The sequence below is a fragment of the Saimiri boliviensis genome, chromosome 15, assembly GCF_048565385.1.
Source record: "Saimiri boliviensis isolate mSaiBol1 chromosome 15, mSaiBol1.pri, whole genome shotgun sequence".
NCBI lineage: Eukaryota > Metazoa > Chordata > Mammalia > Primates > Cebidae > Saimiri > Saimiri boliviensis.
In genome coordinates, this window is record NC_133463.1 from 15,254,976 (window position 1) to 15,276,126 (window position 21,151).

Below are 21,151 nucleotides of genomic sequence, written 5' to 3' on the forward strand. Positions count from 1 at the left end.
TTTAAGTGTAAATTAATTTTTAAAATTAAGATATTGTTATGAACAATTAAGCAGAATACCACGTGAAGCATTAATCATCACACGTGGGTGCATTAGTCTGTTTGTACGCTGTTCACAAAAACATACTCGAGACTAGGCAATTTACAAAGAAAAGAGGTTTATTGGACTTGCAGTTCCACATGGCTGAGAAGGTGAAAGACACATTTCACATGGTGGCAGACAAGAGAAGAGAGCTTGGGGAGGGAACCTCCCATTTTTAAAACCATCAGATCTCATGAGACTTATTCACTATTGTGAGAATAGCACAGGAAAGACCTGCCCCTGTGATTCAAACGTCTCTCACCAGGTCCCTCCCATAACATATGGAAATTATAGGAGCTACAAGATGAGATGTGGGTGGGGACACAGGGTCAAACCATATCATTTCACCCCTTAGCCCTCCCCAATCTCATAGCTTCACATTTCAAAACCAATCATGCCTTCCCAACAGTCCCCCAAAGTCTCAACTCATTTCAGCATTAACACAAAAGTCCACAGTCCAAAGTTTCACCTGAGACAATGCATGTTCCTTCTGTCTATGAGCCAGTAAAACCAAAAGCGAGTTAGCTACTTCGTAGGTACGATGGGGATACAGGGATTGGGGCAAATACGGCTGTTCCAAATGGGAGAAATTGGTGAAAACAAAGGGGCTACGGGCCCCATGCAAGTACAAAATCCAGCAGAGCAGTCAAATCTTCAAAGTTCCAAATGATCTTCTTTGACTCCATGTCTCATATCCAGGCCACACTGATAGAAGAAGTTGGTTGCCATGGTCTTGGGCAGCTCCGCCCCTCTGGCTTTGCAGGGTACAGCCTCCCTCCCAGCTGCTTTCATGGGCTAGTGTTGAGTGTCTGTGATTTTCCCAGGCACATAGTGCAAGCTGTTGGTGGATCTACCATTCTGGAGTCTGGAGGATGGTGGCCCTCTTGTCACAACTCCACTAGGTAGTGCCCCAGTGGGACTCTGCGTGGAAGCTCCAACCCCACATTTCCCTTTCACACTGCCCCAGCAGAGGTTCTCCATGAGGGTCTTGCCCCTGCAGCAAACTTCTGTTGGGCGTTCAGGCATTTCCTTACATCTTCTGAAATCCAGACGGAAGTTTCAAACCCCAATTCTTGACTTCCATGAACCTGCAGCCTCAACAGCACATCGAAGCTGCCAGGCGTTGGGGCTTGCACCCACTAAAGCCTTGTCCCAAGCTCTATGTTGGCCCCTTTTGACTCAGCTGGAGCAACTGGGACATAGGGTACCAAGTCCCTAGGCTGCACACAGCATAGGAACCCTGGGGCTATTTTCCTCCTAGGCTTCTGGGCCTGTGATTGGAGGGGCTGCCATGAAGGCCTCTGACATGCTCTGGAGGCATTTTCCCCATTGTCTTGGGAATTAACATTCAGCTTTTCGTTACTTATGCAATTTCTGTAGCTGGCTTGAATTTCACCTCAGAAAATGAGATTTTCTTTTTTATCGTTTTATCAGGCTGCAAATTTTCCAAACTTCTATGTTCTGTTTCCCTTTCAAAACTAAATGCCTTTAACAGTACCCAAGTCACCTCTTGAACGCTTTGCTGCTTAGACCTTTCCTCCACCAGATACCCTAAATAATGTCTCTCAAGTTCAAAGTTTCACAAATCTCTAGGGCAGGGACAAAATGCTGCCAGTCTCTTTGCTAAAACATAACAAGAGTCACCTTTGCCTCAGTTCCCAACAAATTCCGCATCTCCATCTGAGACCACCTTAGCCTGGACCTTATTATTTATATCACTATCAGTATTTTTGTCAAAACCTTTCAGCAAGTCTCCAGGGAGTTCCAAACTTTCCCACATTTTCCCACCTTCTTTTGAGCCCTCCAAGCTGTTCCAACCTCTGCCTGTTACCCAGTTTCAAAGTTGCTTCCACATTTTTGAGTATATTTTCAGCAATACCTTACTCTACTGGTACCAATGTACTGTATTAGTCTGTTTTCACAGTTCCGATAATGACATACCTGAGACTAGGCAACTTACAAAGAAAAGAAGTTTATAGGATTTATAGTTCCACATGGCTGGGGAGGCCTCACAATCATGGCTGAAGGTGAAAGGCACATTTCACATGGCAGCAGACAAGAGAGCTTGTGTAGAGAACCTCCCCTTTTTAAAACCTTCAGTTTTTGTGAGACTTATTCACTATCATGAGAAGAACACAGGAAAGACCTGCCCCCATGATTCAGTGATCTCCCACTGGGTTCCTCTCACAACATTTGGGAATTATAGGAGCCACATTGGATAGGGACACAGAGTCAAATCATATCAATGGGTCAATAAGAAACATTGTATTTTAAAGGTACTCCTATTTGTCTCTATATACATTGCTTGAGCATGAAATAAGCAAGCAGGGACATTTACTGAGTTGCCAGAAGTATAGGTGGCTAATGTGGGGTATGGCTAATGATTCACAGATTTATGGGAAATGTTAATTTCACCTTGGAGCCTCATAAGAAAACACATGACCCGGCAGGAAGTATTTCAAAACGTGCTCCTTCCTCTTTGCCATAACATACAGAATATAGACGCGTAACATTCAGCCTATCCCAACCTCTCTTAGATATACTTTATATGGTCAAATAACACAAATATTTTGTTCAATAACCATGTTGAAGACTCTCAAGCTTTTTACAATTTGATTCTTAAAAGTATAATCTAATATAACAGTTATAATGACTGTGGAATATTCTTTATGCAACACCTAGCATGAGCTAGGGTTGCATTTCTCAACTGCAGCTCCAGTGTTTCCTTTGCTGTGCCACTCAAGAAGACTTTCAATGGTTTCTTCAGATTTACATTAAAATCATGTCCCATTTTAATTTTTTGGTATTTTTTGAACCATGCTTTCCTTATGTATCTGATTTGGTTTCTTCTCCTTCTTACTTCCCTCCTCCCCACCTTCTTTCTTTCTTGCCTTCCTTTCTTCCTTTTTATTAAGATCCTGATTGCCTTTACTTGGTAACTTTTTATTAAAGGATAGATATTTATTTTCATCATATTTTTATAGTGTACAGACTTTTACCTACTTTAGCTTTCTTTCAGAAATAATTCCATTGTTCTTTTTTTAATATCTGTGCTTTTCTAGTTTTACTTTCTTTTGTTTATTCTTTTTAAGCTTTTAATTTTTAATTTTGTGGGCACGAAGTAGGTGTATATATTTATGGAGTACATGAGATTTTATGATACAGGCATGCAATGTGTGATAATCACATCAAGATAAATGGGGTTTTCATCATCTCAAGCATTCATTCTTGGTGTTACAAACAATCTATACTTCTTTAGCTATTTTAAGATGTAAAATTAAATTATTATTGACTATAGTCAGCCTGTTATATTATCAAATACTAGACCTTGTTCATTCTATTGTTTGTACTCTTTAACCTCTCCACTTCCTCCAACCCCCATTACCCTTCTCAGCCTCTGATAACTATCATTCTGCTCTATGATTCTGTGAGTTCAGTTGTTTAATGTTTAGCTCCACATTTAAGTGAGAACATGTGAAGTTTATCTTTCTGTGCCTGGCTTATTTCACTTAACATAATGATCTCTGGTTCCATCCATGTTCTGGCAAATGACAGAATCTTATTCCTTTTATGGTTAAATAGTACTCCATTGTGTATATTTGCCACATTTTCTTTATCCTTTCATCTGTTAAGGACAGAGGTTGCTTCCAAATCTTGGCTACTGTGAACAGTGCTGCATTAAACATGGGAGTACAGATGTCATTTGATATACTGATTTTCTTTCTTTGAGGTATAAACCTAGAAGTGAGATTGCTGGATCATATGGTAGTTCTATTTTTAGTTTTTTGAGGAGCTTCAAACTGTTCTCCATAGTGCTTGTAATGATTTACACTTCCACCAATAGTGTACAGGGTTTCCCTTTTCTCCACATCCTCGCCAGCATTTGCTATTGCCTGTCTTTTGGATATAAGACATTTTAACTGGGGTGAGATCATATCTTATTGTAGAGTTGGCTTGCATTTTTCTGACAATCCATAATGTTGAGCACCTTTTTATATACCTGTTGGCCATTTGTATGTCTTCTTTTGAGAAGTAGCTCAAAAACCATATGATCATTTCAATTAATGCTGAATAAGCATTTGATAAAATTCAACATCCCTTCATTATAAAAACCTTAAAAAAAAACTGGATATATTACCTCAACATATAAAAGCCATATACAACAGACCCACAGCTAATATCATATTGAATGGAGAGAAACTGAAAGTCTTTTCTCTAAAATCTGGAACTCAACAAGGATGCCCACTTTCATTACTGTTTTTCAGAATACTACCAGAAGTATGAACTAGAGCAATCAGTTAAGAAAAAGAAATAGAGGGCATCCAAATTGGAAGGGAAGAAGTCAAATTAGCCTTGTTTGCAGATGATATGATTTTATATTTAGGAAAACCTAAAGACTCCACCAAAAATATAAGAACTAATAAATTTAGTAAAGTTGCAGGATACAAAATCGACATACAAAAATCAGTAGCATTTCTGTATACCAACAGCAAGCAATCTAAAAAAGAAACCTGGAAAGTAATCCCATTTATAATAGCTACAAACAAAAATAAATCCCTGGGAATTAACCAAAAACGTGTAAGAGCTCTGCAACAAAAACTATAAAACACTGATGAAATAAATTGTAAGAGGACACCAGAAGGAAAGATACTCCATGTCTATGGATTGGAAGAATCAGTATTGTTAAAATGTAACCAAGGCAAATGGAACCAACACTAACCAAGGCAATCCACAGATTCAATGTAATCTCTACCAAAATACCAATGACATGCTTCACAGAAATAGAACAATCTTAAAATTATATGAAATCACAAAAGATCTAGAATAGTGAAAGCTGTCCTTAACAAAAATAACAAAATTGGAGGAATCACAATACCTGACTTCAAATTATACTACAGAGCTATAGTATCTGAAACAGCATGATACTGGCATAAAAAACAGACACCTAGACCAGTGGAACAGCATAGAGAACCCAGAAATAAATCCATATATTTACAGTTAACTCATTTTTTTTTTTTTTTTTTTTTTTTTTTTTTTTTTTTTTTTTTGAGACGGAGTTTCGCTCTTGTTACCCAGGCTGGAGTGCAATGGCGCGATCTCGGCTCACCGCAACCTCCGCCTCCTGGGTTCAGGCAATTCTCCTGCCTCAGCCTCCTGAGTAGCTGGGATTACAGGCACGCACCACCATGCCCAGCTAATTTTTTGTATTTTTTTTAGTAGAGACGGGGTTTCACCATGTTGACCAGGATGGTCTCGATCTCTTGACCTCGTGATCCACCCACCTCGGCCTCCCAAAGTGCTGGGATTACAGGCTTGAGCCACCGCGCCCGGCCCAGTTAACTCATTTTTGACAAAGATGCCAAAGCCATACATTAGGGAAATGACAATCTTTTCAATAAATGGGTCTGGGGAAACTGAATATCCATATGCAGAAGAATGAATCTGGACTCTAATCACTTGCCACATTCAAAAATTAAATTAAAATAGACTTAAGGCTTAAATCTTTTTTAAAAAAATTTTTTATTGCGTTTTAGGTTTGGGGGTACATTTGAAGGACATGCAAGATTGTTGCATAGGTACACACATGGCAGTGTGATTTGCTGCCTTCCTCCCCCTCACCTATATCTGTCATTTCTCCCCATGCTATCTCTCCCCACCTCCTGACCTCCCGTCCCTCCCCCATTTCCCCCCAATGGACCCCAGTGTGTAGTGCTCCCTTCCCTGTGTCCATGTGTTCTCATTGTTCAACACCCGCCTCAAACTGTAAAACTACTAGGATGGAACATTGGGGAAACTCTAGGTTGACTGGACAAAGATTTGTTTAGTAATACCCACAAACACAGGCAACCAAACCACAAATTGAAAAATGGGATCACATCAAATTAAAAAGCTTCTGCACAGCATAGGGAACAGCCAACAAAGTGAAGAGACAACCCACAGAATGGGAGAAAAACATTTGCAAACTCTCCATCTGACAAGCGGTTAATAATCAGAATATATAAGAAACTCAAACATCTCTATCAAAAATATCTAATAATCTGATCAAAAAATGGGGAAAAGATGCATTTTTCTTTGGGTCTGTTTATTTCACATTCTCTGGAACATCTTACTGCCTTTATATTTTCTTTATTTCTCTACCTTTATTTAAACTCAAGTTCTGTAGAGGTCTCATTCATTCTGTTTGCTTGGGCATCTCTGCAGATACCCTCTTTCAGCCCTCTACCCTTTCTTGTATTTATGCTACATTATAATTTGGCAACTTCCTTCCCCTGCTCTCCTGAATCACAACCACTGTTTTCTAGGTGCCATATGCAGTGGTGTGCAGGTAAAAGTTTAACATAGGTTCTTGAAACATACATACAAACAAATTCTAATTTTCAGCATTTTCTGATTTCCATTTTGCAAATATTCCCATCATGGCAGACATCAAGTTCCCAACTTGAGATCATGACCATAGAATAGGGAAGAGATGCCTGCTGCCCACCCCACCTCCACCAAGGCCAGCATCTTCCCAACACCACAGATTAGAGCCATTTTAATAGAGATATTTCTAAAGAACAGTCATCCTTTTTCTGACTCAACAAAGCAACTTGGATATAATTTCATCTTATTTGGGGTCTCTTGGTCATTATTATAAACAAAACAGTCAAGGGCAAAAAGTGGTTTCTCAAGAGATTCTCACATTTAGAGAGAAGATATTAGCCAGTAAACTAAATGGCTAATTAATTTAAAATGGAAGTTAGATGAAATAATTAAGTGAAAAGTACAATGGTATTTTATTTTTGAAGTCTTTGCTGTTGTTAGTTAGCTTTTTAAATGTATAATACTCAAATCTAGTTTTCACAGTTTGTATAGTTGGTATAGCTGCCCTTCTCCGTATTCTTGATATGCTCCTCTCTGTTTTTCAAGCCTTTTTATTTGTGCTCTTATTTCTTCCCACCTCAATTAATTTTTTAAGTTCTCAGGAAATAAATATTAATAAACAGAGAGAGTGCCTTGAATGTAAAATGCATGTTTTCTCATAAGTGGCATTAATTTGGCTTCTCTTTCATTACCTGTGTTTTCTTTAATATTGTAAAAGAGAATGCTCTCTATGCATCTTCTGACAGAAAAGAAAATGAGTTTTTTTCTATTTGAAAAGTTCACTTTAAAGGTTTTTGTCATGCACAACTGCTTTAAACTAGTGTTGTTTTTCACAATGAATTGCCCGTAGCTGCTCTTCAGTGTTTTTTTTTCTTTTCTTTTTCTTTTTTTTTTTTTGGTATTTTAGTTATGTTTAGACATTTAAAAAATACATATTTGTATCACTGATGGACCAATAAATAAAATGCTGCATAGAAAGGTTGAGAGAAACTGATTTTTAGGGAAAGGTTCCTGGGGACTAATTAGAGTCACAAGCAGAGACAAGCAGGAGATTGAAAACACTGTGCTGCCTCTTACCTTGCTCTGATATTCTACATTTTAGCCATTTCTGGACATTGATGGATTCAGGAGATGAATCCTGAATGAATCCTGATTCATACCACTCCGTGATCAGGAAATACCCGTGAAATGACTGTCGATCTGATGTGGTTGTCTTTAGGGTTTTGCTCTCTTCCCTTTTCCTCCACAGCTTGCTGAAGGCAAATCTTAACCCAGATAAATTCAGCTTACTGGATAGAGGACATTTCTTTATGTCCAAGGAATGTAAAGCTATTCAACCATACACCTGCCACATAACTAGACAACTATCTAGGGTGCCATTTTCATTTCAAAGCTGCAGTTTCCAGTGCCATCAGTACGGCTAATCACTGGACCATTTTATTAGAATTACTGTTTTATCAATACAAATCTAGAAAAATACCTGAAATGTATAATGATTCATGTCCAAATAGAATAGGTGAAATTGTAAAATTTTTTACTGTAGAATACAAGAAATACTGTTAGTGCATGATAATGACATTTTTGGTATTCACTGGACCATGTGAAATACATTTGTTTCATCACAAATGGTTGTGTGTATCTTGACATATTTTATAATTGTTTTGAAATGTAGATGTATGTAATACAAGTATAATAAACTGTGGCATGTCTAAAATTGTAATGGCCTCATAAATTTCTATTGGGTATTCTAAAAGGATGCTATCTAACCTAAGGTGAATTTTCTTGTTAGGTATATGATCACAACAAAATGTGATTAGAAGGGGTTGTTTAACTCTAGCTTTAGATCAGGGTCTTGAGCCCAGAGTAAGTAAATATGTAAGCTTCATTTTAAACAGGTGGTTACCCATTATCAGCACTGGCAATCTAAGGAAAGAAAGGAACAGAACAGATTTGGCTAATGTATATTTCACACAGGAAAGCAGGGATAGGTAGAAGTTTTTGTTTTATTTCTGTTTTCCAAAATGATACTGGTTCTAGTGTCCCAAGCCTGGAGTTCTTTGTTTTTGATCCAATTATGTTATACTAAGCCAATCATTTTATTAAAAATAATGATATAAAATAAGCCAAGTCACAGAAAGATAAAGCTCACATGTGCTCACTTATTTTCTGGAGCAAAAATTTAAAACAATTGAACTCATGGAGACAGACAGTGGAATGCTGATTACCACAGGCTGGGAAGGGGAGCGAGGGGAGAATAAAATGAGGATAGTTAATAAACGCAAAAATAGAGGTAGATAGAATAAGTAAGACCCCGTATTTGATAGCACAATGGGTTGACTGTAGTCAACGATAATTTATCACATATTTTAAAACAAAAGAGTGGAATTGGAATGTTCCTAACAAAAGGAAAAGAGGAATGTTTGAAGTGAGGGATACTCTGATTACTCTGCTGCGATTATTACATATGTATGCCTATATCAAGACATCACATTTACCCCATAAATATATATTTACCTATTATATGCCCCTAATAATTAAACATAACTTTTTAATATAAAAATAAAACTGATGATCTTAAAACATAAAAAAATCCGTCTGAATTTTCTACTGTAGAAAATGATTTAAGAGGTGTATCTCTAACTCTCCAGATAGATTCAAACTCTATTTATACTTGAAGTTATAATGCTCAAAGCTATCTTAGTATTTTCTGAAACACAATGCATGAAACAGCACATGAAATAAGAATGAAAATTCTAGGCCGGGCTCGGTGGCTCAAGCCTGTAATCCCAGCACTTTGGGAGGCTGAGGCGGGCGGATCACGAGGTCAAGAGATCGAGACCATCCTGGTCAACATGGTGAAACCCCGTCTCTACTAAAAATACAAAAAATTAGCTGGGCGTGGTGGCGCGTGCCTGTAATCCCAGCTACTCAGGAGGCTTAGGCAGGAGAATTGCCTGAACCCAGGAGGCGGAGGTTGTGGTGAGCCAAGATCGTGCCATTGCACTCCAGCCTGGGTAACAAGAGCGAAACTCCGTCTCAAAAAAAAAAAAAAAAAAAAAAAGAATGAAAATTCTAATAATAACGGTGATAAAAAGTGTGATTGAAATTGAATATGCAGACTCCTCCAGCAGTGAGATAACAATTAAAATGGTATCATGATGCTTGAATTAGGCACTAATAATCTTTTTTTTTTTTTTTGTAGCTCTCAGCATTAGAGAGGCAGATCTTTGACTTCCTTGGTTTCCAGTGGGCGCCTATTCTTGGAAATTTTCTACACATAATAGTTGTCATATTGGGTTTGTTTGGAACCATTCAGTACAGACCTCGATACATCATGGTGGTAAGTCTTATTTTTATCATTTCTCTTCATATAAATAATTCAAAATTTCTATAAGAATATAAATAAAATAATTCTAAGTGGCCCCTTCTGATATGATGTGGCATTGCTTTTATAGCCTTCAAATATTAAATTTTGCTAAGAAGCGATTATCTGTGGAAAATATAATGAGTGTTGTACAGTAAGATCAAAGCATCATGCTCATAAGTGTATGATGGCGTGGTGTCACAGTGTAACGAAATTCAAGTTTTTTAGGGAAATTCAAAGTAGGGTTTGGATAGAGTAGGTCTGCTTATATTCTTGGATATATTCTTTGGATAGACTAGGAAGTCTGCTTATATTCTTGGTTATAGAAAAGTTAGATGCAATGTACATTAACTATCAGTGTATTGATTTATCATAACTTTCAATGACATTTGTCACTAACTTCAAAAAGCAAACCTATCTAGCATAATTGTTTAATCATTGAAAACAATAATATATTTTAATTTTAATTGATTTAGGACATTACAAGTGCATGTACATATGGATATTTGGTACATATCCCTCATGTATTTCCTACTAGATGTTATTGAATAGTTTCTCATTTGTCAAGATGAATTTGAAATGTAAATCCAAAATGTGGTCAGTACACACTCCATTATGGGACAGTTTAATGAAGTGTATGATGTGACCCACAATCTAATGGAAGTTATTTACAGTAATTAGTTGTCTTTCCTATAATATAAAAAGAGGGCAATACTGTAGGCCACACACTTGAGAAGGTTGTGAGGAATAATATGCATATGTAAGTATTGTAAGTTGGAGTAACATGCTATAAAATGTTCATTGAGCCTGAATAAATATATGGTGTTCAATAGAATTACTGTATGTTTTCTTGGAACACATTGACATTGCCTCACTAGAAGAAAATCATAGACTTAAAAACATGCCATCTTTCCATTTTGTCATAATCTAATTCCACCTGTGGAAAATAGTAAAGTTATAACTTTTCTCTGTTAAATGCATCCATTCTCTATTTTGATTTTTAAACTTGGCTTTTTGATATCTTTCACTATTTCACAGAGATGTAGGTATCTGAATGGACCACACTCAAATGGCCTTGGGAGCATTTGATGGCTTTTAATTCGCTGCAAGGACTAAACAATTTCTGCTTTTCTTTCCTTCTCTTAGCGAAAATCATAGCTAGGCACGGTGGCTTATGCCTACAGTCCCAGCATTTTGAAAAGCCAAGGCAGGAGGTTTGTTTGAACTCAGGAGTTAAAGAGCAGCTGAGGTTTTTTGTAGAAATCCCATGTCTACAAAAAGTACAAAAATTAGCCAAACACTGGGGCATCTGTGGTCCCAGCTACTCAGGGAGCTGAGGCAGGAGGATCCCTTGAATCCAGGAGATCAAGGCTGCAGTGAGCCATGATCACGCCACTGTACTCCAGTCTGGGCAACAGAGAGAAACCTGTCTCAAATAAAATAAAATAAAAATACATAAAGATGGCCTCTGCTAAGTAACTACATGATCTCCTAGAAGGAGATTTCATGGAGTTGGACTTGCAGCCTAAGATGCTTTCATATCATGCATAATCTCAAGCTGTTGTTGAATTCTAAATGTCTTCCAGTTTGTTACTATGAATATAGAGCACTTTTACTCATTACAGTCTTTTTTTTTAATGATTTTGGTGTTCTGCTGAGAAATAAAATGCCTGGTGGCTTTAAAGCCATTGACGGCTTCCAGAGAATGAAGCTGTAGGTATATACCAGTGACGTCTCGTTCTGTTGATTTTACCCACTGAATGTTAACCCTATGCACTATCCACACAACTGCTGCCTTGGCTGAGGCTTTTCCCGTCTCTCTTCTGTAGGTGGACTTTGCCTCTTATTTTCTGCCTTCCTCCCTTCCAACTTGCTCTTTGTGCTTTTCTCAAATCACCGGCTTAAAACCGCCACTGGCTCCTTAGCTGGATAAAATCTAAGAATATTCTTGCTTGATGTACTTGACCTAACTCATGTCTCACAATTCTTTTTTCCTTCCTTCCTTCTGTTCCTCCTTCCTCCCTCCCTCCTTCCTTCCTTCTGTCCTCCCTCCCTCCCTCCCTTCCTCACTTCCTTCCTCCCTCCCTCCCTCCCTTCCCTTCTTCCTTCTTTCCTTCCTTTCTCCCTTCCTATTTCCTCCCTCCTTCCCTACCTGCCTCCTTTCCTTCGTTCCTTTTTTCCTTCCTCCCTCCCTCCCTTCCTTCCTTTCTTCCTTCCTCCTTCCCTTTTTCTCCTCATCCTCTTTCCTTTACTCCCTTCTTTCTTTTCTAACTTTCGTTCTCCCTTTTTTTCCATTCACTACTAATTCAAAAGATATTTACTGAGCTTCTACCCTGTGTTTGACATTGTTTTAAGTGTGGACTATACTGGTGAGCAAAAACAGACAGACATATTGTCTGTCTTCCTGGGTGCTTACCTTACAGTGCACTGAAGAGAGGTGTGCCGTTATCAAACAATTATCCACACAAATGTTAAATTGCAACTGTGTTAAGTGATATGAAGGAGCACACTGTGCCATGAGATTTCTAATGGGATATCTGACTTCAGCAGGGCAATGGGGTTAGTCGCCCTACAGGGAGATGAGGTTGAGGTCTGCAGTACAAGTATGAGAGTGAGTCCACCAGGGACAAAGGGGAGTCTGGGCAGGAGGCATCACAGGCCCATACAAGGGGAACTTTCACAGCAGTTCTGATTCATTCATTAAGCATCTGTTGAGGACCTATACTGTGCTAAGGTTGGAAAAATAGGAAAGAAGTCAAATGTCAAAGGCAGTGCTCTGCACGTGCTAACATGTAAGGAGTGCGGAGGTGCAGCTTCTGGGGCTCTCTAGAGGTGGGGGAATGGCAGTGAAGAGGAATGAGACCAGAAGCAGGGCAAGGCCTGGGGGAGGCCCTGAGCCATGTGTGGAGACCCAGAAGGGCTGAGAGTCTGCACAGCTCAGTGCCACGGGCCTCCTGCTGCACCTGCCTCACCAGCCCTGTGCTCTGGTAGCCTTGCCTGGAGTTTGTGTCCCAGTCTAGCAACATTTTCTCAGTTTCTCATGCACACCTCCTTCCATACACCTTCATCAGGAATCACTGTCGGCTTCTTCACCTGTAGAGTGTCTTGAGTATGTTTTATGATTTGTTCACATTTACGTCTTCTAGGCAAAGTGCTCTTTGAGAGCATAGAATGTAATGAGTGCTCAATACATATTTATTGATTATTTATCCTATCTAGTGCCCTACTAGTTCACAGAGTCCACCCACGATGAAACTGCTGTCACGTCTCTGCTGGTACACTTTCCTTTGCTTCTCTCTGTCCTTTCTCCCTCCGGTGTGTAGAAGAAGGCAGTTTTAGGTCTTTCAGAAACTTTAAATAAAAGCATCAGTAAGACTAAAAATCCACAGTTTTGCTCATCTTGATGGTCTCTTTAAATTGGTTATGCCAACCAAGGCTCTCATTTTATTTGCTCTCTTATTCAAGATCCTCTCTCAGGAAGGGGATAGAAAGCAAGCAGTGAATTGTTGGGAAAGCCCTGAATCAAGCATGTCATTCAGTTTCATTCTCACAAATATCCTACCGGGCATGTGTCAGCCTCTCTAATTTACCAGACAAGAAAAGAGGTCAGAAAGGTTGACTGACTAGCCCAAGGAGCCTAGTGGTAATAGGCAGCAGAACTGGGTGAGTACTGGCCTGTGATTGTTAGCTTCAAAAAGCTGCTGTAGCATCATCTGTGCTTTGTTTTCTCTGCCAGATTCCAAATGATAATGTTACCATTGTCAGTATAAGTTGTGATACAGGAAATAGTCGTGGCCTGCTTCCTAGTCAGATACTGTTACCTCTACGAAACTGGATTACCTCTTATTCTAACATGGGTATAAATTATCTGTTTGATAAAAGTACCTAAAGAATCATTAATCTGTGAGTATGGGAAATCTGTTCACAAACACTGCCTTTTATAAAAAGGGCATGTTGAAGATTTTTGAGAAGGTTTTTTTTTTTTTAAATTCATTCTTGAGTTGTTGTGTCCAATGCTTTGGTTTGAAGCTACAACTGGTATCCTGGAATTAATTCTGATGTAAAAAAGAAAACTGCAGATGAATGTGGCATATGTCCCATTAGAGGCGGCGGCTTTTCAATGGCGGTAAGCGGAGTCTTGGAGCAGAAATCCATACTGACTTTCCACTGTGAGGGGAAAGAGCTTTTTGATTGCAAGGGATTTTCTCTCAAAATCGCTTCTGCTATTTTTAGTGTTGGCTTTCTTTATTGGCTGAAACCACCACACAGATAGTTCAATTAAATTTAATCCATTTCAAACTAACAAACACTTTGGAGCACCAGGTATGTGCTAAGTTCTCATGCAGAGATTAATAAAATATGTATGTTCACTGCAATAGTTTAATAGAGCTTTAGTTTTTTTTTTTTGGTTTTTTTTTTTTTTTTTTTTTTTTTTTTGAGACGGAGTTTCGCTCTTGTTACCCAGGCTGGAGTGCAATGGTGCGATCTAAGCTCAGCGCAACCTCTGCCTCCTGGATTCAGGCAATTCTCCTGCCTCAGCCTCCTGAGTAGCTGGGATTACAGGCATGCGGCACCATGCCTAGCTAATTTTTTGTATTTTTAGTAGAGACGGGGTTTCACCATGTTGACCAGGATGGTCTCGATCTCCTGATCTTGTGATCCACCCGCCTTGGCCTCCCAAAGTGCTAGGATTATAGGCGTGAGCCACCATGCCCTGCCCAATAGAGCTTTAGTTTTACAAAAACAGATAATTTACTACCATTTTGGACAAAAAACAGGGTTCATCACAGTTGAATTTAAGTAACTGATCACCCCATGAAAATGTTTTGGGTAAAGGACCATGAATCTCAAGCTTTTGAATGCCTATAGTATTTTCCAAACTCTCAGAGTGTAAATCAAATCTTATGAAAATTGTTTCTTTATCTACCTCTCCAGCACCTCCTGCATTCCCCGTTGCCAACCTTGTGCCAACCATGCCAAATGATTTGTATTTTCCAAAGGCCACATGCTGCTCTTGACTCTTCAGATAATGCATACTACACCTTCTGCCTGGAATGCCTTAATCTCCCTATCCTTTTGGAAAACCCCTTAATCATCCTCAATTAGTCACCTTTTAAAAGCCTTACTTGACCACTGAATGCAAGGGAAAGTGCCTTTTCCCTTCTGCTGCTGTACATCCTGGTCACTTTCCGCCCCAGCACCCTGCCCTACCTATCATTGCTCCCCTACCTGTCTCTCCCCATTCAACAATGTGTACTTTTGGAAGACAGAACTGTGCCCATCTATTGTTGTATTCTAGGCCTATTCCTGTATGTACAAACCATTAGATATGCTTCATACGTGATAGAGCAAACAATAAATGAATCAAATGTGATTGGATGAAAGGATTTTACAAGATGGAATGGACAGGACAGGATTTTTTTTTTTTTTTTTTTAATCTCAGAACATGTCAACAATGCACTGCCTTGCTTATCTAAGCCTGAACTTGGCTGAGGAAATTCTATGATAAAATGGTAGGTGCTGTGCTACCTGCACCTACCATTAGCTGACTTACTCCTCAAGACTTATTTTTTTTTCTAAGAAATATAATGTTGCAAGCTCCTGCCACTATAGTTGAGGTTGCCTCTCCACAAAAACTGTTAGAAAAACCTCCACAGTTCACAGAATCAGAAAGCAGTAATTCCCTTCCAGATGCTATCACAGTGTTAAGGTACAATTGACTATTTCTGTATTTACTTTTAGAATACAGAAGCAACCTTACCACATAGTACGCCTTCGCTCATTAAAGTTTATTTTGGCTAAAGAGGAATGTGTACGTTAGGGCAGCCATCCCCAACCTTTTTGACATCAGGGTCTGGTTTCGTGGAAGACAATTTTTCCAGAGGCTGGGCAGGATGGTTTGGGGATGAAAGTATTTCATCTTAGATCATCAGGCATTAGATTCTTCTAAGTAGCCATAGCCTAGATCCCTCGCATGGGTAGTTCACAATAGGGTCGTGTTCCTATGAAAATCTAATGCCATGCTGATCTGACAGGAGGCAGAGCTCAGGCAGTGCTGGTCTGTAGCCTGGAGATTGGGAACCCCTGCATTATGAGAATACCATGTTCAGACTTGGCTTTTGAATGGACCTTATGTGCTTCATTGGCTATAAACAATATGAAGCAGTGAAATCATATTTACCAGTCACAAGGCGTTGTTGTAGAATAAATTATTTCCTGTTTACTCCTCAGTCAAACATATTTTTTATTTTACTTGTAAAATTCAAAACAAGATTGTTGCCCTAGAATTGCTTAAATCTTTGTTATTTCATGGGTGATAATTTAATCAAGCAGGTTTTAACTCACATAAGGATGAATTAGCAAATTTGTTAAACATATTTTGAAGTAAGATTAACCTTGAAATTAAAATGAGCTCAACCCTGCCTTAAAATTTATTTTTCGTTAGACTTTAAGTTCTGAGGTACATGTGCAGATCTTACAGGATTGTTACATAGGTATACACATGCCATAGTGGTTTGCTGCATCTACCCCCCATCACCTACATTAGGTATTTCTCCTAATGTTATCCCTCCCCAATTTCCCCACACCTGCTATCGTTCCCCTAGCCCTCCCATCCCCCAGGAGACCCCAGTGTGTGATGTTTTTCTCCCTGTGCCCATGTGTTCTCATTGTTCAACACCCACTTATAAATGAGAACATGTGGTGTTTGGTTTTCTGTTCTTGTGTAAGTTGACTGAGAGTGATGGTTTCCAGCTTCATCAATGTCCCTGCAAAGGACATGAACTCATTTTTTATGGCTGCATAGTATTCCATGGTGTATATGTGCCACATTTTCTTTATCCAGTCTATCATTGGTGGGCATTGGAGTTGGTTCCAAGTCTTTGCTATTGTAAACAGTGCCACAATGAACATATGTGTGCATGTGTCTTTATAATAGAATGATTTATAATCCTTTCGGTATATAACTAGCAATAGGATTACTGAGTCAAATGGAATTTCTAATTCTAGATCCTTGAGGAATTGCCACACTGTCTTCCACAATGGTTGAACTGATTTACACTCCCACCAACAGTGTAAAAGTGTTCCTATTTCTCCACATCCTCTCCAGCATCTGTTGTCTCTAGATTTTTTTAATGAGTGCCATTCTAACTGGGGTGAGATGGTATCTCAGTGTGGTTTTGATCTGCATTTCTCTAATGACCAGTGATGATGAGCATTTTTTCATTTGTTTGTTGGCTACATAAATGTATTCTTCTGAAAAATGTCTGTTCATATCCTTCACCCACTTTTTGATGAGGTTATTTTTTCCTTGTAAATTTGTTTTAGTTATTTGTAGATTCTGGATACCCTTTGTCAGATGGGTAGCTTGTAAAAAAATTTTCGCATTCTGTTGGTTGCCCATTCACTTTAATGATTGTTTCTTTTGCTGTGCAGAAGCTCCTAAGATTAATTATATCCCATTTGTCTATTTTGACTTTTGTTGCTAATGCTTTTGGTATTTTAGTCATGAAGTCCTTGCCTACACCTATGTCCTGAATGGTATTGCCTAGGTTTTCTTCTAGGTGTTCGTGGTGTTAGGTCTTATGTTTAAGTCTTTAATCCCTCTGGCATTAATTTTTGTATAATGTGTAAGGAAGGGGTCCAGGTTCAGCTTTCTGCACATGGCTAGCCAGTTTTTCCAACACCATTTATTTATTAAATAGGGAATTCTTTCTCCATTGCTTGTTTTTGTCAGTTTTGTCAAAAAATCAGATGGTTGTAGATGTGGGGTGTTACTTCCAAGGCCTCTGTTCTGTTCAATTGATCTGTTTTGGTACCAGTACCATGCTGTTTTGATTACTGTGGCCTTGTAGTATAGTTTGAAGTCAGGTAGTGTGGTGCCTCTAGCTTGTTTCGTTTTCTTAGGTTTGTCTGAGTATACATCTTCCTTTTTGGTTCCATAAGAAGTTTAAGGTCATTTTTTCTAGTTCTGTAAAGAGGGCTATTGGTAACTTGATGGGGATAGCATTGAATCTATAAATTACTTTGGGCAGTATGCCGTTTTCATGATATTGATTCTTCCTATCCATGAGCATGGAATGTTTTTCCATCTGTTTGTGTCCTCTCTTATTTCCTTGAACAGTAGTTCTTAGTTCTCCTTGAAGAGGTCCTTCACATCCTTTGTTAGTTGTATTCCTGGGTATTTTATTCTCTTTGTAGCAATTGTGAATGGGAATTCACTCATTATTTTTCTCTCTGTTTGTCTGTTATTGATGTATAGGAATGCTTGTGATTTCTGCCTGTTGATTTTGTATGCTGAGATTTTGCTGAACTTGCTTATCATCTTAAGGAGATTTGGGGCTAAGATGATGGGGTCTTCTAAATATACAATCATGTCATCTGCAAATGGAAACAATTTGACTTCCTCTTTTCCTAACTGAATACCCTTTATTTCTTTTTCTTGTCTGATTGCTCTGGCTAGAACTTCCAATACTATATTGAATAGGAGTAGTGAGAGAGGGCATCCTAGTCTACTGCCAGTTTTCAAAGGGAACGCTTCCAGTTTTTTCCCATTCAGTATGATATTAGCAGTGGGTTTGTTGTAAATAGATTTTATTGTTTTAAGATATGTCCCATTGATACCTAGTTTATTGAGCATTTTTAACATAAAGGGGTGCTGAGGCAGCAATTAATAGTCTACCAACCAAAAAAAGCCCAGGTCCAGACAGGTTCACAGCCAAATTCTACTAAACATACAAAGAGGAACTGGCATCATTCCTTCTGCAACTATTCAAAACAATACAAAAAGAGGAATACTACCTAACTCATTTTATGAGACCAACATCATTTTGATACCAAAACCTGGCAGAGAGACAACTAAAAAAGAAAATTTCAGGCCAATATCCATGATGAACATCGATGCAAAAATCTTCAATAAAATACTGGCAAACCGAATGCAACAGCACATCAAAGAGCTATCCATGATCAAGTAGGTTTTACCCTGACGATGAAAGTCCAGTTCAACATATTCAAATCTATAAACATAATCCATCACATAAAGAGAACCAAAGACAGAAACCACATGATTATCTCAATAGATACAGAGAAGGCCTTTGACAAAATTTAACAGCCTTTAAAAATTTTAAAGGGAAAATTTAACAGCCTTTAAAAATTTTAAAGGATCAAGTAAATTTGAAAAGTCCATAAATTAGTTATTTGGACTTTTATTCAAATGTATATATACAAAGGACAACTCATTTTAATCTGAATTGTTGTATAGAAAAGTTGTCCTACTTTGTCAGCATAAATCCCATTCTGGAGTCACTGCTCAACATGTAGTTGAGTGTTAGGTTTTGATTCAACTGTTAAACATCACACTTAAATTCCTCTTCACCATTATTGGCTGTGAAGCCTCAGGACATTTATTTGCTTTGTTTTTGCCATAGTTACCTCATTTGCAAAAACCTGACCCATGGGTCATTTTAAAGAATTATATAATGTATGTGACCTGCTTACGATAGCCAAATACAGAGTAAATACTTGACAAATGTTTGAGCTGCTCATGGGTCTTGTTTTCTCATTTACTCGGCTAGAAAATGTTACAAAAATGACTAAGCAAGAAACTTACTCTACTTTTTTATTATAAGTCTAGCATATTGCATATAGTATTATAGCAAATTGATTTGTAGATGAAAGAATGAATGAATGGCCTTTCTCATAATTGGAAAATATGCAAGCTCAGAAATTAAAAATAATTCGTATTATAAACTAATTGCTCGATGTGGAAGAAATAGGCTGGAAGATGTGCATTTCCATTTAAAAATGCTGAAATATCCTTGTAAAACTAGAATACATTTAGGAAATCAGAGCTTTCCCTAAGTCGGCGCTCACCAAGGAGAAAGCCGTGTTCAGTTCGAGTGCCAAGATCGTGAAGCCCAATGGTGAGAAACCAGGAGCTCGAGTCCGGCATCTCCCAGGCTCTTCTGGAGCTGGAGATGAACTCGGACCTCAAGGCTCAGCTCAGGGAGCTGAATATTACAGCAGCCAAGGAGATTGAAGTTGGTGGTGGCCGGAAAGCTATCATCATCTTTTTTCCTGTTCCTCAACTAAAATCTTTCCAAAAAATCCAAGTCCGGCTAGTACGCGAATTGGAGAAAAAGTTCAGTGGGAAGTATGTTGTCTTTAGTGCTCAGAGGAGAATTCTGCCTAAGCCAACTCCAAAAAGCCATACAAAAAATAAACAAAAGCGTCCCAGGAGCCTTACACTGACAGCTGTGCACGATGCAATCCTTGAGGACCTGGTCTTCCCAAGTGAAATTGTGGGCAAGAGAATCCGCGTGAAACTGGATGGCAGCCGGCTCATAAAGGTTCATTTGGACAAAGCACAGCAGAACAATGTGGAACGCAAGGTTGAAACTTTTTCTGGTGTCTGTAAGAAGCTCACGGGCAAGAATGTTAATTTTGAATTCCCAGAGCTTCAATTGTAAACAGAATGACTAAATAAAAAATATATTCACAGTAAAAAAGAAAAAAAAAAAAAAGAAAAAAAGAAATCAGATAGAATGCATAAACATTCTTTTTCATTATTACAGGCTTTGTCTATGTGGATTTGGATTTTAAATGTATGTACTAAACATAAGCAAAGTAGAAGAGAGAGGGAGAGATTATGCAGAGAGTGATTTTTTCCCCTTATATTGAAAAGCTTTCTTTACTACAAGTATATTTAATCTACCTAAATATATGATGTAAGCCTGCTTTATAATAACCATAGGGTATTTGTTAAAAATAGGGAGTCTTACTTTTTAAATTATTGCTTCAGTTGAATTATAAATAAAATAATACACTTCAGAAATATGATAGGGAGGATAGGCAGTCTCTTTGGTCATTGGTTATCCTAATATAATACTTCCTGCCTAGCTAGATTTCTATGACATATTTATATCTCTAGATACCTCTTTTCTCTTACACCCATGATCAGATTTGTGTCTCAAGTGCATATTTATATCTCTAGATACCTCTTTTCTCTTACACCCATGATCAGATTTGTGTCTCAAGTGCACAATAAGGTACAGTTTATATCTTATAACAGTTTAAAAATAAAAAATATACATTTTCTTTGTTCTCAGCAAATAAACACAAATTTATTAGAAAAAACTTGTAAATGTATTAGAAGATATTACACAATATTGCTAAAACAAACAACATGAATTCCATATTGTGGATGTCATGCTAATTGTAAAATATAAAATATACTGTCATTCTAAAATAAATTGCCAATTATAGAACAGATATGAATAAAAATTTGAGGCAAACTGGTAATCTGGTGAATTGATCATTTGACAAATTGCTTAATTGAGTGACGGA

At 38.1% G+C, this 21,151-nt stretch overlaps 1 protein-coding gene and 1 pseudogene across 2 annotated transcripts in view; both read left to right on the forward strand.

Moving 5' to 3' along the window:
* The window catches only part of NKAIN3 (sodium/potassium transporting ATPase interacting 3), a 644,097-nt gene that overhangs the window by 295,131 nt on the left and 327,815 nt on the right, over positions 1 to 21,151 (forward strand). For both annotated transcript variants that reach the window (XM_074386695.1, XM_003935525.3), the window contains exon 2: positions 9,647 to 9,784. In XM_074386695.1, the coding sequence (XP_074242796.1) occupies positions 9,647 to 9,784 (138 nt within the window). The remainder of the gene's footprint in view (positions 1 to 9,646; positions 9,785 to 21,151) is intronic.
* On the forward strand, positions 11,475 to 20,289 carry LOC120362312 (small ribosomal subunit protein eS7-like; annotated as a pseudogene).